The following is a 17,246-nucleotide window of genomic DNA, read 5'->3' as shown; positions in this document are numbered from 1 at the left end:
CGGTGGTACTTGCAGCCCTTTCAAGAAAAGTCACACAAGGCGTGCGAAGAGGACGTCATTTCTGCAACAGCGTAAGAAACTTCATCATCCGGCACGAAATGATTGCTAAAGTCAACAATTTATGCTTTATTCTCAGAAATTATGATTTTGAAGGGTTTCTGGTGTACTCCTTTACGTTTCCACCAAAAGGCTACTGAATTTAGTCATCTGAATAACAAGGTCGCAGTCGTTTTCACACGCGTGTGGCTACTTTTGGCTACTTTTAGTGCCCTTGGCTCAAGTTGGCTACTTTCTGGCTAGTTTTTCTGATTTATTGGCTATTTTTTGTCTTTCCGACCTGGCAACCCTGGCCGCGCGTATTCATGGCGACTGCTCCTCGCATTCAAGCGTGAATTTGTTGCGTGCGATGGGCTGCTGTTGCGCGGTTGGCTGTTCAAACAGCAGCGCGCAGGGTTTCCGCCTTTTTAGGCTTTCGAAGGAAAAGAAGCGACGACGCCTTTGGATCAGAAACATCAGACGTAGCAAATGGACCCCGACCGACTGCTCCATGATATGCGAGATACGAACTTGAGTATTTAGCTTGAATATTGCTGGTATTATAAACAGCGTACCATTGACACAAACTTAATATTTGTTGTGCAGTGGGGCCTTTTCAGGCGCAAAAGCTTTAAAAATAATTTTGTCACGCTGAAAGAAAGGAGTTTTATGGTTCGCGTTTCGATCGCTTGGGCAGATTGAAATTTTGCAGCGATCACGCTGTGTCAAGCGTGATGTGTTGCGTTTACGTAATTTATCGCGCGTTCTGAGCACGAGCTTGCGATGTTACCGTGATGTTATGAGGGGAAGATTTATTTCGATATCGCAAGTTAGTTCAGCCGCGCGTCAGCAGCGGCGTTTATCTGGCACGTACGTGCTGTACGTTATGTACGTTATGTGGTCCGCATTTCTGTGGCTGTCAGCCTATGGTGTCATTTACCGCTGTGTTGCCGCTTGTGTACATGCTACCAGTTTCACGTTTAATTCGCGCATGTAAATTAATCTGCGCCTGTGTGCTAAGCGAATGTGCCTTGCGCTTTTTAGTCATGCACGTATAGTGCACGATGTCTGTGCTCGTGCAGGAAGCTCTTCCACTATAGCAAGGGGCCCTTATGTGCTCGATGAAATTTCGTGATTAGGAAGTATAGAGCGCGAAGAAGTTGAGCAGGAAAATGATTTTGTGAAGTAAACCAACAGGATGTCCGCTATCAGACTAGCCGAACGAGGTATTGTTTTCATTTAACACGCGCCTACTGGGGGCCCTGCACTTGCTCTGACGAAAACCTTAGATGCCTCAGCAAACGCGAAAATTGACCGCCGGCGTCCGCGGCGTCGGCGTCCCGCGTGGCGGCGTCAACACGAGGGATGTCAAAAATCATCACGTAATGACGTGACCACACGACCAAAGATTGTGACGTCATCATGACGTCGAATAACGTGACTTCACACGATGACGTCAGCACATGACCAGATGTGGTATAGAAAGATTGCAGTGCCTCCGATCTTGGAGGCAGTGCAAAACAATGTTAGGTCACAAAGCTTTCGAGGGGGGGGGGGGGGTGAGGAACAATACATCAACTGAAGAAAAGGAAGACGGCTTTCGCCTTCGAGTGGTCTTAGGCGAATGCATAAGGGGCCCTGTGAGTTTTTTTTTCTCTCTTATTAGAGAGTTTTAGTGCCGGGGACTCCAAGCCGCTTAATTCCTTATTCACCCTCTTACGTTCCCTTGTACTCTCAGCCGCACCCATGGACTATACAAAGGAACGTAAGGGGCTTACGTACGCAAGGCACTTTGGGGTCCCGGCACTAAAATTCTCTAAGAGGGAATTTCAGGGCTCGAGATCCCAAAGCCGCTTGTGTACGCCCGCTTTTGCGCTTTTGTGGCCTTAATACAATTACGTGCGCTGGTATCTCTGTTTCTTTTAAAGGGGTCATGAACCACTTTTCCAAGTAATGATCTAATGGCCTCAGTATCGGAGTGTACTGCCTCCCGAATCGATTGCCGCAAAAATTTCTCGAATCCGTCAAGAATCAGCGGAGTTACGGGGGTTTGGCGCACGCTCCCAGCGCTTTCTCTCTTTTCTCGTGCCGGCGAGCGCACTGGAAGCTAGACAGGGAGGGATGGCATGGGGGAAAGAAGTTACGCCAGCGCGCGTCATGAAACGCGATCGCTCTCCCGCTGTGATTCGCTTGCGCGAGTGCGGCTACCGTGTACTGAGGAGTGCGGCGCCGGCAAGTGGCGGCACCCCGCGGCAAGAAGCGCATCTGATCCGAACGCCGCTCTCGATTTACGTCGGCTATCGGCCAATAAGCATGCTATGTCTCTTGCGACGTACAGCGGACAGACGCCCCGCCCACCGACGAGAGTGAGAACCGGCCTCTGTTTGAAAAGAGGGTGCCTGGGGAAACGGCAACTTCGCGCTCCGCTTGTGGCCATTACGCGGCGCGCACGACTGTAATATTTGGTAGAGCAGTTCACAGCCGTGTCAGCTTTCCGCAGGATGTGTTTTTTCAATCAGCCCAAGGGGTGCTTCATGACCCCTTTAAAAGCAGAGCTGTTTAAGCTTGGAGAATCCCCGTTAGTGGCGAATAAAAATTGTCATCATCATGAACCGGCACACAATCCGTCCTCTTCTTTATCTTCAGCTTTGCTGCCAGAACACGTGCACAGACTTTTCCGGCGTGGTATGCAATGATTCTCACGTAACACTTGTCATGTGACATGCTCCAAAAGTCACACCTGTTATATATGCTCGTCACAGAGTCACATCACGCAATACCAATTTTGGTGATATCAATCTGGCGGCGCACCATGAGCGTACGTGGCACGTAAGTCATGCTGTATATGAAACGCGTGTCAGGATATTCACATTAACTCCCGTTATTTATGTGCGTCACACAGTGATGTCGTGCACTAACAATTTTGGTGTATATCAAGCTAGCGCAACGGCCGCCAGCGCACCATGAGCGTGGCACGTAAGTCATCTTATACATGACACGTGTGTCATGATTTTCGTATTACCTCCCGTTATTTATGTTCGTCACACAGTCATGTCGCGCAATACCAATTTTGGTGTATATCAAGCTAGCGAAACGTCCGCCAGCGCACCATGAGCGTGGCACGTAAGTCATGCTCTACATGACACGCGTGTCATGAGTCTCATAATAATTCCTGTTATTTATGTTCGCCATACACTCTTGTCAAGCCATACCAATTTTGGTATGTATCAAATTAACGAAACGGCCGCAAGAGCACCAAGACTGTGGCATGTAAATCATGCTGTACATGACATGCGTGTCACGATTTTCATGTTATGACCAGTCATTTATGTTTGTCACACAGTCACATTATGCCATACCAATTTTGGTATACACCCCGTAAACGAAACGGCCAGGAGAGCACAAATTCGTAGGCGGCTAGATAGGTAGATAGACAGATGGATACGCTCAAAGTCGCAGAAGTTCGCTAAAAATTAAAAAAAACCAAGATAGACGCAAACCCACAGGTCTTCATAGCTCGAAAAGTCACCGATGATCACGATACTCTCTCATGTGAATTCTGAGCTCAGCTTTGTGTTGAGGCAACGCGAACTGTGTTTGAATTTCTGGCTATCCGCATTGGAACATTCGTTACATATTGCCACAAAAACTACCAGTGCTCGAGTGCTACGCACGCCACTCTGTCCATTGCAGGCGTCATCGACATCCCCGTCACGACAAGCGAGACAGTAGCAGCAGCGCACCCACCAGCCCTGCATGCGCACGAGCTCCGACCGAAGGGCGAGCACGCATGACGGAGGAAGAAAGCGATGTTAGAGGCCAGTGGCTCGTGATATCGACAGAATCCACGTTCGCTCTATCGGTTACGCCGACTACGCCAACGGCGATGCCGAACAACGCAGGAACAGACGCTTAAGAGCTGCGCTGTTAGATCTAACAGCACAGCGCGTATCGTATGGTGGACTCGAATCGGCGCGCACAACTTAGTTTCACGGTGATTTGGACACGTTTAATTCACTCCATATTTTTCATTAAATTTGTATAACAATGTTCTTGCACAATTTCGCTTTCGCAATTTGTTTAGGAGCGCTAGATTTCACGAATGAACAGCGCGTACATAGCCTCAGCCGAGCGCCCGTCGCGCGGAGACTATATATGGCGGACGCCGCCGGAGCGGAGGCGTGGCGGTGACGTGAACAGCGTCATCGCCGCGCCGTCACTGCCCCGCCCATTCGACAGACTCTCCCGACTCTCCCCATCGACGGCTCTGCGCGGGCCAAGCGCAGCTGCAATGAAGTCGCTGGTAGCCATGACGATGGCCCCACTACAGTGTACTAGAAGAATTCTAGTACACTGTAGCCCGACGCTGACTGCCGACTACGTGCCAGTGGTCGGCAAACTAGTTGGCCACTTACAAAAACCAAGCCCGGCCCCATCCCGGTGGCCGCGATCGGGCCATCGCCTTCGTACCTGGCCATGGGCGTCGGCCCACTTTTCCGCCAAGCTCTTTTTGTAAATGCGAATGCATTTCTTAGTCGGGCTATGTTAGGCGTCTGGCGTTGTCCGCGCGCCTCTCCGCTCTCACTCCCTCTCCCATAGCAACAGCTGCGGGCGCGCCCGCTTATCCTCGCCCCTAGCAACCGGAGCAGGTGGTGCGGGCGGAGTAGCGGAGAGTGAGTGGAGAGGAGTGTAGTGTCGCCGCCGGAGGTACCGTCCGGCGGGCTAGGAAGGCGGCTCAGCGCCGGAGCGCCCGCAGTTGCGTCAAGACAGTCGAAGAGCGGGGATGGGACTGAAGTTTATTAACAAAGAGCTTTGGTGATACGATTTTGTACAGGGAATACCCGTTGTGTGGCGCTCTGCGTCACACAATCGAAACCGAAACTGGTAAGGCGCGACACCACATCATCTCCCCCTAAAAAGGAAAGGAGTTGCACTCTGTACGTGACATTATACAGTGGTAAGGCACTGAAAAGTTTGTATGAAGTAACACGTTGGCACACAATCCTTGAACATCTCGTAAGAAAATGTGCAAAAATAAGTAACATCATTATACAATAGTTATCACATGTAGGAATGTATTCTTTATTAGGACAATATTTATGTGACCAGAGTTGACGTAGTTTGACTAACTTGATGTAATGATTTTTTTTATTTTTATTGCATGAGCCCATTTATGAACTAGTATAAGTAGTAATTAGGAACTTAATGTCAGTCACATGTTCCCCAAAAAAGGATTACGTAGTAAGTAATATATGAAAGTAGTATATAAAGTGGTATATAAGCAGTATAGTAGTATGTGAAACATGAGTATTATGAAAAAATGTATATATATATCAAGGAACATAGTCCTTGTATCGAGATGGCTTTCTTCGGTGCCGTTTGGGACGAAGGGATCGGTCAGTAGAGGAATTTGAGCCTTGGGGCTCACCTACACGCTCATCGGAGAGCGAATGCGGCAAGGGGTCAAGATTTTCCGTAGGCGGCATGTTAGTCGACGTATCTATCCCCCCTTCGAGAAGCGTTGCATTGGGGCTGGGCACATCAGCCGATTGTTGTGAAGGTGCCTGCAAGGTGGTTAGTGGAAGTCGCACTAACTGTGGAACTGCAGAAGAACATGGAGGTGGGGAGGAATTATGTTGTTGCATGGAAGATGTGTTAGGTGGAGGACATGAATTCTGCTGTGGAGTTGCATTCTGCTCAGCATGAACAACTACCAGCTTTGATGCATTCCAGACGTTGCCATCACTAAGGCGAAAGGAATTGAATCCAGTTTGACTAAGGATTGTATAAGGACCTCTGTATTTATTCTGCTTCCCTGGCAGACGAACTTTAACTCTGAGGCCCACTTGTAGCTTAGGAGGTTTTGCTCCACGCTTAGAATCAATGCGTTGCTTAGTTGCCTGTTGCTTGTGGAACACTCGTGTTCTCACAGGATCCAAACTTGGCGAAGGAGTGGAAGAGTTTGGGTGTAACCCTGCAATGTCAATTCCAGAACGCGGTTGGCGGTTATGCAGAAGTTGTGCAGGCGACAAGCCTGTAGTAGCTTGAGGCGTAAAGCGATACGTGCCTAAGTACTCTGTTACAGCTTGTTTCAGTGGGCGGCATTCAAGTTGAGCGAGCTGAATTTGCTCTTTCAAAACGCGGTTGAAGCGTTCAACTTGACCGTTAGATTGTGGATAGTAGTTCGAAGAGCAAAGATGCTGTATGCCTCTGTCGGAGAGGAACTTCTCAAATATTTGAGATTTAAATTGTGGACCGTTGTCCGTGACGATTGCTTCTGGAAAACCTTCCCTACTGAAAAGTGCTGACAGAAATGTAATTACGGAGTCTGAAGTGACTGCATGGGTAAAGCAAACCTCAGGCCACTTAGAGTGGTAGTCAACTAATGTGATTGCAAATCTGCAGTCGAAAGGAGCACGTTCGAGTGGACCGACAATGTCCATGCCTAGCTTTTCCCAAGGTTTGTCTGGCCATGGAACAGGCTGTAAGGGTGCAAAAACTGGTTTAGCAGATTTATCTGCTGTTTGGCATACGACACAGTCGCGAACTGCACGTTCAACTTGGCTATCTAAGCCGGGCCACCAGTATCTTTCTCTAAGTCGCTGCTTAGTCCTGACAATTCCAGGGTGACTTTCATGAGCCAACTGTACGAGTTTATTGCAGAGTGAAGCAGGAATGCTTACTCTGTCTGCACGGAAAACTAAGTTGTCTACATAAGACAGCTCATTTCGGATTGCAAAGTAGGGCAGTAGTTCTGGCCGAAGAGATTTCTTTTCTGGCCATCCGTTAGCAATGTACAGAATTACTTGTTGCAAAGTAGTATCCTCAGCTGTTGCTGCCTGTAGATCAGCTTTACTGATGCATGGAGTGACAAGCGAGATGATCTCTTCTTCCAAGTCTGGTGAGACTGGAAGTTGCAAAGGCAGACGGGAAAGTGCATCTGCTACAACATTATTTGAACCTTTGCAGTACTGTACAGTGAAGTTGTAGTACAAAAGTCTGGCGCACCAGCGTGAAATGCGTAATGGGCGTCGGCCCTCTGATCCAGCAGAAAGTAATGTAGTAAGTGCTTGATGATCAGTGCGTAACGTAAAATGTCTACCCCAGAGGTATACATGCCATTTCTCGCAAGCAAAGAGGCATGCTAAGGCTTCACGCTCACCAGTAGAATATCTGCGTTCAGCAGGTGACAAGGTTCTCGAAGCAAAAGCAATTGTAATTAACTGGTCACCTTTGCGTTGTTGGAACACAGCGCCCAAACCTATGTTGGAAGCATCAGTCGTTATGACTATCGGAAGCTTCTCGTCAAAGAGTTGAATGACTGGGTTTTCAGCCAGTACTGCTTTGATACTGTTGAATGCCGAATTGGCTTCATGCGACCAATTAAATGTTTGGCCTTTGCGCAACATGGAGCGCAGTGGTTCAACAACGTCAGCATAATGAGGAATGAACTTTGAGTAGTAGCCAACGAGACCAAGAAATGAATGCAAGGATTTACAATCTGTAGGAGCAGGTGCATTAAGAATAGCATGCACTTTGGACTCAAGAGGAGACAATCCTCTGGCACTGACATTGTGTCCTAAAAATTGGATTTCCTGGACAGCAAAGACACATTTGTCATTTAGTTTCATTCCTGTGTTGCTTATGCGGCTTAGTACTGCTTGTAAATTAGCATCATGTTCAGCACGCGTTCGGCCCCAGACCAAAATGTCATCTAGGTAGCATAGTACTCCAGAACAACCTTTCAAAATGTCTGACATCATTTTCTGAAAAACAGCAGGGGCAGATGCAAGCCCGAAGCAGACTCTACGGAATCTGAACAAACCATCATGCGTTACAAAAGTGGTTAAGTCCCTACTTGATTCTGACAAGTTAACCTGATGATATGCTGATGCAAGATCTAGCTTTGAAAAGTAAACAGCACCTGTAAGTTGCTGGAGAAGTTCTTCGATGTGGGGCAAGGGAAACCCATCAATCACGATAGCTTTGTTTGGTTCACGCAAGTCCACACAAAGTCTTAAGGAACCGTTCTTTTTCTTCACCACGACCAGTGGAGAGACCCAATCTGATGCTGAAACACGTTCGATGACGCCTGCATTTTCAAGACGGGAAAGTTCATCGGAGACTTGTTGTCGAAGCAGGAATGGCAATCTGCGAAGCTTGGCAGCTACAGGTTGCACACCTGGGCGGCGTTTCACTTCGTGCATGTAGCCTTTCACCAGGCCAAGTTCCTGGATGAAGAGGTGATGAAATTCGGACGGAGCATTGGCAGGAATTCTTGGAGTTGCTGTACTTGAAACTTGTGAGCAGGACAATGTAGCACCGTCGATGTTTATGTGGAGGCTTCGAATGGCGTCCAAACCAAGAAGTGAAGAACCTTCTTTTGTCACGTAAAATGTGACAGTAGCAGTGGTATCGTTGTACCGGACGTTTGTAGAGAAGTATCCGACATGGGGAATGCATTTCTTGGAATAGTCCTGAAGGACAATGTAGGAGTCAAGGAGTCTGGTCCCCGGAAAGTACTGCTTGAAATCTTGTAAGTTCAGCAATGAGACGGTCGCACCGGTGTCAACGAGAAAAGGAATGTTGACTTGGCCAACTTGAACAGAAATCTTCAGTGGCGAAGGACGGCTGGAGCGTTCATCAACGTTGAGAATAGTAACTGTATTTGTTACTGCAGTATCTTGCACTTGAGCTACGTTTTGTTGCGAAGTTCGGACATTTGATGAGCGGCAGACGGCTCTGAAGTGACCTCGTTTTCCGCAGGCAGAACAAGTGCGGTTGCGGGCAGGACAGTTTGCAAAATTGGCGTAATGTTGAGACGATCCGCATCTATAGCAGAAATTCGATTCAGATCGGTGCGGTTCATTCTGCTGTCCCGAAGAGTCCGATGAAGAATGAGGACGGGTGTCATGTTGCGAGCGGCCATGTTGGCTCCCTCCCGAGTTCTGTCGGGGAGGCCGGCGGCCATGATTCTTTTGTTTTGGTGGAAAGGAATGTGAAGTGCTTTGGCGGCCATCTTGCGTACCCGCTTGAAATCCGACCCTGTCAACTTGCGCGTTTGCGAACTCCTGCATTTCGAGTTCGGTACGCTCCTCTTCTTTGGCAATTTGTATTGCTTGATGTATAGTAAGGGTAGGTCCCAGCTGCAGAAGTCGTCTGCGGACTTGTGCGGTAATTCCGCTGAAAAGCTGATCGCGGACCATGGCATTGACGGAAGTCCCGAAATTGCATCTGCTGGCCATCGTCTGTAGTGCAGAAACATAATCAGTAACGGATTCCCCTGGTAACTGTTTGCGTAGTTTGAAGTAGTGACGCTCTAGTATTTCATTGCTCGGCGCCTTGAAGTGATTCTCGAGCAGCGTGAGCGCTGCGATGTACTCATCTTGCGTGCCTTCGTCCCGAGTGCCATCTCCGCTCCCCGCCTGTTCCTGGGCAGCTTGTAGCGTCCAATAAACATCCAGGCCTTCAACTCCCAGTGCATTCAGCAGGAGGCTCTTCTTCAGAGCGGGCCGGGCGGTGTCTCCGGCGGCAACGTCGACGTACGCCTGAAAGACACGGCGCCATTTAGCCCAAGGCACGGGAGGAGTGCCCGGAGTTTGTAAAAACGGCGGAGGAGGAATAGCGGCACTCATGCTGGAAACGTGGTTCACTGTTGAGTCGCAGTCGCCAGGATGCGTTGGCGAGTCACCGGTGCCAGCGAGCATTGGCAGTACGTGCACAGGGTGTGGCCGCAGTAGGGTGTGGCCGCAGTAGGCCTACCTCATTTCGTGCAGAATGTTAAGTGGGGTGATGCCCCGTAATGCGGCTGAAAAGGTGGCTGGCCACGTTGAAATTGGCGGAAATGCCGGAGAAGAATGTAGAGGCTTACATTGTTTTCACCTCGTCGCCACTTTGTAGTGTCGCCGCCGGAGGTACCGTCCGGCGGGCTAGGAAGGCGGCTCAGCGCCGGAGCGCCCGCAGTTGCGTCAAGACAGTCGAAGAGCGGGGATGGGACTGAAGTTTATTAACAAAGAGCTTTGGTGATACGATTTTGTACAGGGAATACCCGTTGTGTGGCGCTCTGCGTCACACAATCGAAACCGAAACTGGTAAGGCGCGACACCACAAGGAGGAGCGCGCTCTGGCGTGTGAGGGCGCTCGCATCGCGGGAGCTCGGCAGAGCTCCCGCGTGTGTGGAGAGAGTGTAGGAGATGGCAGGTGCAGTGCTTCGCCGCTCCTGGCCGCTCCTCTCGCCGTTCGCTTTCTCTCTTCCCTGCGCCACCGCCTCAATGCAGTGCGTTTGAAATGCGTTTGTGCTGCCTTGGCACAGCCTGAAAACAGCGCGTTCTAAGCGCGTTTGTGCTGCATTGAAGGCGGTGGCAACATCCCTGAGGTGATTACGAACGCACGTAGGAAGCGTTTGTTGAAAGAGGCGCCCAAAAGGGAGACACCTGAAAGCGTGCTGTGTCCAGCTTTACACCATTAAAATACTACGCCGTGTACTCTCGGCGCAAGAAATGCATTCGCATTTCCTCACGATTCCCATCGGGGAGGTGGGGGCATTTTTCTTTTTTAGGGGCGAAGCTCCTTAAGGCGGCACCCGTTCGTTCCTCGTAGTCGTAGTAGTCGTAGTGCGTAACCAGTCGTAACGCTAGTACCAGATCTTGACCTCCAAGGTGGTCCCGGTGGGAGATTTTTCCTGTGTGTTGTTGAACAATAAAAAATTCACAGCGTGCGCGTTAACTAAAAGCCGAATTCTTCTGTCTCCCATTCCCCATTAGCAGCCATTGGCATGTTCCAGTAGGAAACGTTAGTAGAAGTAGAAGTGTAAGTGTTAGCTAAAAGCCGACTTCTTCTGTCTCTCATTTCCCATTAGCAGCCATTAATTGTTTACCTCCAAGGTAGTGCCTGGTGAGACTTCTCCTGTGCGTGATTAAACAATAAAAATTTTGTTCAAAACGCCGTTGATTGATGAAATAAACCAACGAAAGACGCCAGATGTTTTCTAAAAGCAAAACGAAAGAACGCCAGATGTTTCTAAGCAAAACGAAAAGACGCCAGCTGCTTAACGAAAGACGCCAGATGTTTTCTAAAGCAATGGTTTTCTAAACAATGAAAATTCACAGCGTAGATGTAAAATTAAAGTGAGCTGCAAGTCGTCATAACTCTCATCGAACCTTTAGTATAAACGCGCCCGATCTCACGTCGGTGATGATGTACTGGGCAGAATTCACGGAAGATTCACGGTTTACCGATGAACCTCCGCAGCTTCGCCCACTCATCATCATTCACTCCGTGGATATGCTGTGATTTTTTTTGCTTGGGTTGTCCACGAATACAATGCTGGGATGTTAGGTGTGGACAGATCGGACCAAATCATTGGCACTTACAACGTCCTCAGAAAATGCGTGCGATGGTGGAAAACTCTTTTTTCACTGTGTTGACATCGCGTGCGTGAACAGCTTCATTCTCTTTTAAGAGCACCGAAAAAACAAGTCCCGAAACTTTCCAGAAGCATTTGTTTTGATCAATTGACCTTTAGAGAATCACTAATTCATCAGATATTTGATTATGACGAAGTCGCGCAAGGACACGCTCCCATCTCACCCCCCTTCGCACCCTTGGACGTACCCTGTTCGGCACCAACCAAAAAGAATGGATAAAAGAAGAAACTGTAAGATTTGCTACGAGAAAACAAAGACACAAAACAGAACAAGTGTCTATTGCTCCACCTGCAAAGTTTATATTTGTTTCATGCCGTCGCGCGACTGCTTTGCCGAGTGGCACAGCCGTCAAGGCCGCTAGATTAACGAGCATCCAAAAATGCAGTACTTGGAGCACCGGATTGATATATATACTAAACGATAGCTGAAGGAATAGGGAACAATTTGTATATATCAGAATTTCAAAAATAATTTTCTTGTTAAGCATACTCGCTCACTTTTTTGTTTGTACTTTTTTGTGCATGTTTTTCTTTTATTGACAAATAAACTTTCCGGAGGGGGAAAGTTTCCGGAGGGGGAAAGTCCGGAGGGGGGTGCAAGGGGGGGCAGCTGCCCCCCCTTGGAATTTTGGATACTAATTTTCTATGCAGTAGCAGTAAGCTACACAGCTTGATTAGCGCACTCCAGTCCCGCATATCCACGTGAAACATCATTCAGGATTACCAGCCAACTTTGCACGTTACATACTGCTATGGACTAATCTTGCCGGTCATGTCACGGCAATGAAAAAAAAAAACACCTATGCTGTATGCTCCCCTCCCCCTCCCCCACCCTCTGCTGATGCACCCCCCTGGAAAAAGTTCTGCGGACGCCCTTGCTTTCAACCCTCACAGCACTGTCCTTTCAGAGTTGGGAAGCCAAATGAAAAAGCTACGATTTGATGTATAGCAATGCTAAAATCTAGCAGTTGTTCAAGAGAAAAAAAAATTTTTTTGTGGAAGCACTGAAAATCAGCCATTTTCCCTCTGTAACGAAAGAGTTAAATTGTATAATTGCACTACAAGCGTCCAAGTGGTACATATATACAAATCAGTGCATTAGATTTTTCCGTGTGAACCTGATAATAAAATATAAAATGAGGTTTATGAAATTGTTATTCTGGTTCCTGCAGCAAGGGCGCACTGATTAAAATTTCTGACTATGGAGTAACGGCGGAAGTAACGTGCGTTACATTTTTTTGTAGGTAACGTAGGGCGGTAACGCGGTCCTTTATTGTTAGCGTAACGAGTAAAATATTTTGTTACTTAGTTTTTTCCGGTAACGCATACAACAAATGCTTATTACCCTGCTTTGGACTAAATTTTTCAAGCAGACTCTTTTTTATGCTCTAGTTCGTGTACTGTGTGTTTGGGGAGTGGGGCAATGTGCATGCTAATAAGTGCACATTAAAGCTTAATAACATATATTGATCAAGGTGTGCCGTCTGCTTGTGGCATGTTTATGGGCCAAGAGAAAGCTTGTCGAGGGCGGCCATGACCTTTGTCAACCACATCACTTCAGCTGCTTCCTGCTTTTTTTTTTTTCTTGTGGGTCAAGAGTACTGGCATGAAAGGAAACCATTGACACGATTCTTAACTTTGCTGAAAAATACTAATGTTAATTTCTAATGTAAATACCCAATGCACTTTCGAAAAAGCAACATGTTACTAAGACCACTTTGTGCAAGTCATCAAAAGAAGTATAGCTTGTTACAAGTTCTGCACGAAGCAGATAATGCCATCACCTTTCCTCTAATGTATTTGCAGTGATACGCTTGCAAAATGTTTCTGAAGGTTATATGGCATTTAACTGCTTCGGATCTTAACTGGACTTTGCTCATTAATAATTTAGTAAGGCAGCTCACGGCCACTTCATGTTGTATGCAAAGAGTAAACAGTGTGAAACCGCAAGGTCCAAAACCAACTAGACGAGACAACGCTGTTGCACAAATACATGAAATTGTTTACAAAAAAAAAAAAAACATAAAAGCTGGATACAAGACATATCACAGTAGCCCAATGTGCAGTCATAATCCCCCCCGTCCCATGACCAATCTCATGGTGATGACAGTGGAATGGCGACACGCTCGCTTCGGCCTCTCTGCAGTTTGAAGCAAAAGCGCCTTTATCTAGTGATTAATATTCAATTGATAGTCCCTTAGAAGCTGGGGCTGCATACATCTTGGCAATTCCATTGTTAAAACAAGTAAAATGACTCCTTGCTGGTCCAACGATTAGTTACTTCGGGGTTTTACCGTCGACGCTGATTATACGAAAAATATCGGTATTTTGAATACACACATTTGATTCGAATATCGAATCGAATAGAAGACTAGTCAATTTGTTATTCAAAATTTTAAAATATTCGCACACCCCTAGAGAAAAGCAATGCACCAGTACCAGCTTCTCCACATAACGCTTTTGCACTGTGGTGCAGCACAGTGATACATCAGCAGTGGCCGTATTGTCAGAGGAACTAAAAGCACAATCCAGAAAAGAAATGCATCAATGCCACCTTCTCCACGTAACACTTGTGCACTGTGGTGCAGCACAGGGATGCACCAGCGCTTCAATGGTCACAAAGATTTGAAAGCGGATGCGAGTCTTCTTCCTGAAAAAAGTTCGGAAATTGCCTGTCAATTTGAGTGAAATATGAAAACGAAATAATGTTGGCAACAGCCTTCCGTCAGTGGAGCCAGATACAGTGCAAATGCCATCGCAAAATGACGACGGAGCACACTTTTTCGCGTTTGCATAGGTTCATTTTGTTCTAGCTCACCATAATTTTGTGCGGGGATGCAACCTGTGAGCCGCATCAGTTCTCAATTATGAAAGCCTATGTGAGTGAGTGAGTACGAACTTTATTCAGGTCCTGAGGTGAAAGAAAGCGGTGCCGAAGGCCCCGTCAATCAATCCGGCGGCTCCACCCAGGTCGGGGCCGGTAGACAGAGTCCTTCGGCGACGGCCCGGGCCCTCTGGACAGCCTTGAGCCGAGCTATGAGCTCTGTGCTTTGAAGCGCTGAGTCCCATGACGACTGGTCAGAAAAATCTGTACCCGCGTTGGCAGGGCACAGCCAGAGCATGTGCTCGAAATTGTTGTATTCGTGGCCACAGTGCGAGCATACAGCAGGAAAGTCAGGATTGATCCTGCTTAGTGTCGTCGGTGTTATGTATGTTCGAGTCTGCAACTGTCTGTAAGTGATTGCTTGTGCTCTGTTGAGCTTTGTGTGAGGAGGAGGAAAAGTTCGACGTCCTAACCTATGATGAGAGGGAGTTCGTGGTATGACACGAGCGGGTCTTTGTTATCGAGGTTCCTGCAGGCTGCATTGAAGCGAGGGGGTGGACCGCAGGCGCGGAAAGTGAGCTCTCGCGCCAGTTGGTGTGCCCGCTCGTTTGGGTTGCAGGAAGGAGATCCGGAAATGTTTCCCATGTGAGCCGGGAACCATGTAATGTGTAAGGACGGGAAATTATCTTCGCCCCTTTCTTGGCAGAAGAGCTTGTTGACAACCGTAGCTGCCTTCGAAGAGACGAGGGCAGCCGAAAAAGTTCTTATGGCTGTTCTGGAGTCCGAGTAAATGATAGAGGCTCCCGTGCAGCTTTGAAGGGCCACCGCAATGGCCATTTCTTCTGCTTCGTGGGTGAAGTTGGTAACTACCGTGGCTGCGTTGACGAGCGAGCCATGGGCGTCCACCACGGAGACGGCGTAAGCGCCTCGATTCCAATATCTTGCAGCGTCAACAAAGAGGACTTGCGTTTCGTTGCGCATGATCTTGGCGAGTATGGCCTTGGCTCTCGCTTTTCTCCGTCCTTCGTTGTGGGTCGGGTGTATGTTTCTGGGAATCGGATCAACTGTTATCGCTTGCGTGGCGTTTTTGCAAAGTTGTGACTTCTCTGGCGCCATGAAGAGGGGCTGAATGCCGGCTTCCAACAAGATCTCGTTGCCCGCCCTTGAGAGCGAGAGCCGACTAATTTGGGCGTGCCGCTGTGCCTCAAACAGTTCGGTAGCTGTATTGTGCATGCCCAATTGGAGGAGTCGTTCCGTACTAGTATTTCGAGGGAGGCTCAGGACCCTTTTCAATCCTGTTCTAATTAGTGTATCGATTTTATTGAGCTCTGTCTTCTTCCAGTTGAGGAAAGGGGCGGCGTACGTTACTTGGCTGATGAGAAAGGCGTGAAATGCTTTCATGAGGTTGTCTTCTTTCAGGCCGTCCCTTCTGCCGGCGACCCGTGATATAACCCTGGTGAAGTTGAGGACACTCTTTTCTATGCGTTTGAGTGCCTCCACGTTGTCACCGCTGTAAGCTCCAATGACCATACCGAGGACCTTGATTGTGTTACACCTGGGGTCAAAAGGTAGTTATTCTGCATGCAGAAAGAAGATAGCTGAATTGCGTCGTTTTTTCATGCTGAAGCCCTGTGACTGTGAGTAGCAGAGGGGCGAGATCTTCGAGTGCATGTCGGTCAGGAAAATTTTATGGGACGAAAACAGGAAAATATGTGGACCTCAAACACTAGCTTGCTGACAATCTCAAGCAACTTCATGAAGACAGACCTTACCAAGGTCTGCCTTGAATATCCCTTCTAAAGCTATGAAAACTACATCAGTGAAGAAAATGAACTGCGAGGAGATAAATGCCCCAATTCACGAATGGCATAGGGTACTTGTCTCTCTCTCTAAGGGGAGCATCAGCTTTATATTAAAAAGCTGGTATCTTACATTCAGTTTAATTTTTTGTTGAACCCACGAAAGCCAGGTTTATGTTAGATTCGAGTAAATGTTGCATTTTAATTGTTTCTCTGTTAGTAACAGAGAGGTGTCATACAAGGTGAGGTCGGCGTAAAGTTTCCTCAGATAATGAAGGTTTTTAGTGAATTTCTGTGTGTTTTCCTGAGAGCATACCAATTCATCATAAAATACAGGTCATCGCATAACTGGGGGATGTATAATCAAGGTGCCACTGTAGAACTGCACATTTCAGTAGACTAATGCAGCAAAATGTGTAATATCACAAGTATTAATGCATTGCACTTAAAGAGCATTATTAAACATGCGTCCACGGTGCCGCATTAAACGGTGCTTGATGTGGTGCATATAGGAGGGTCAGGGAAAGAATACATGCAACGACTCTCAAGCACTATAGTGCAGAATAATTCAGGCTCGATTTATTACTATGGTTGTAGAAAGTTAGTGTCACATCCATTAAAAGTGCCCTAGGACTGCCCCGACCTGCCTGTTTCATTCAGAGCTCACTTTGATCCACTTTGTCAACATCTTCCCACGTTGGTCACAGTATGAAGGCCAGCATTAATACAAATAGCTTAATGGCTGTCACGTTATTTCATAGACTTCATAGAAGTACGATCACCGCAACAGACGTCCACTATCGCGTCTCATTGTACAAGCTGGATCTTCCTCTTGTTATATGTCTGGTTTCTATTTAAACTTCAGTTCAACAAATCTGTCAAATGCATTCAAAGCTGATAGCATTTCAGAGATCCAGACTTCCAATCAAACCTCAACTGAAGATTACGAACTTGACGAATTACTAGATGTGCGAGATGACAACCGAAGGGCTTCATTCCAGGAAAGCACTGCATGAAGCTGACACAAAAACTGAGGAAGGCACAGGAAAACAAAAATTTGTTGCTTAATCAAATGGTTTAATAAACTTTTGCACATTCATCTTGATGGCAAAGAAAATAAAAAATGAGAAATAAAACACCCACTTACTACTGGGTAAGTGTG

The 17,246-nt window shown here is 47.4% G+C and overlaps 1 protein-coding gene across 1 annotated transcript; it reads right to left on the bottom strand.

Moving 5' to 3' along the window:
- Positions 1-4,728: 4,728 nt before the first annotated feature.
- Positions 4,729-15,815, bottom strand: LOC119382229 (uncharacterized). Its single transcript, XM_037649940.2, has 5 exons — positions 15,649-15,815; positions 11,650-11,702; positions 9,908-10,032; positions 9,431-9,584; positions 4,729-6,010 (listed from the first exon to the last, which is right to left on the bottom strand). Exons 1-5 carry the CDS (start codon positions 15,813-15,815, stop codon positions 5,370-5,372), a joined length of 1,140 nt encoding a protein of 379 aa, XP_037505868.1. The 3' UTR covers positions 4,729-5,369.
- Positions 15,816-17,246: the final 1,431 nt, after the last annotated feature.

The sequence above is a fragment of the Rhipicephalus sanguineus genome, chromosome 2, assembly GCF_013339695.2.
Source record: "Rhipicephalus sanguineus isolate Rsan-2018 chromosome 2, BIME_Rsan_1.4, whole genome shotgun sequence".
In the NCBI taxonomy this organism is placed as follows: domain Eukaryota; kingdom Metazoa; phylum Arthropoda; class Arachnida; order Ixodida; family Ixodidae; genus Rhipicephalus; species Rhipicephalus sanguineus.
The sequence above is the reverse complement of the archived record's forward strand: the minus strand, read 5'-3'. Positions and strand labels throughout refer to the sequence as shown.

Bases quoted from the DNA above. Each gene is read 5' to 3' on its own strand.
- LOC119382229 (XM_037649940.2), bottom strand. From the start codon at position 15,815: ATGGTCATTGGAGCTTACAGCGGTGACAACGTGGAGGCACTCAAACGC. The intron at 10,033-11,649 runs GTACGTCCAAGG...AATAAACTTCAG, and splicing joins TTTGGTTGGTGCCGAACAGG to TCCCATCCCCGCTCTTCGAC. The intron at 6,011-9,430 runs GCACGCAAGATG...TTGACATTGCAG, and splicing joins AGATGGCACTCGGGACGAAG to GGTTACACCCAAACTCTTCC.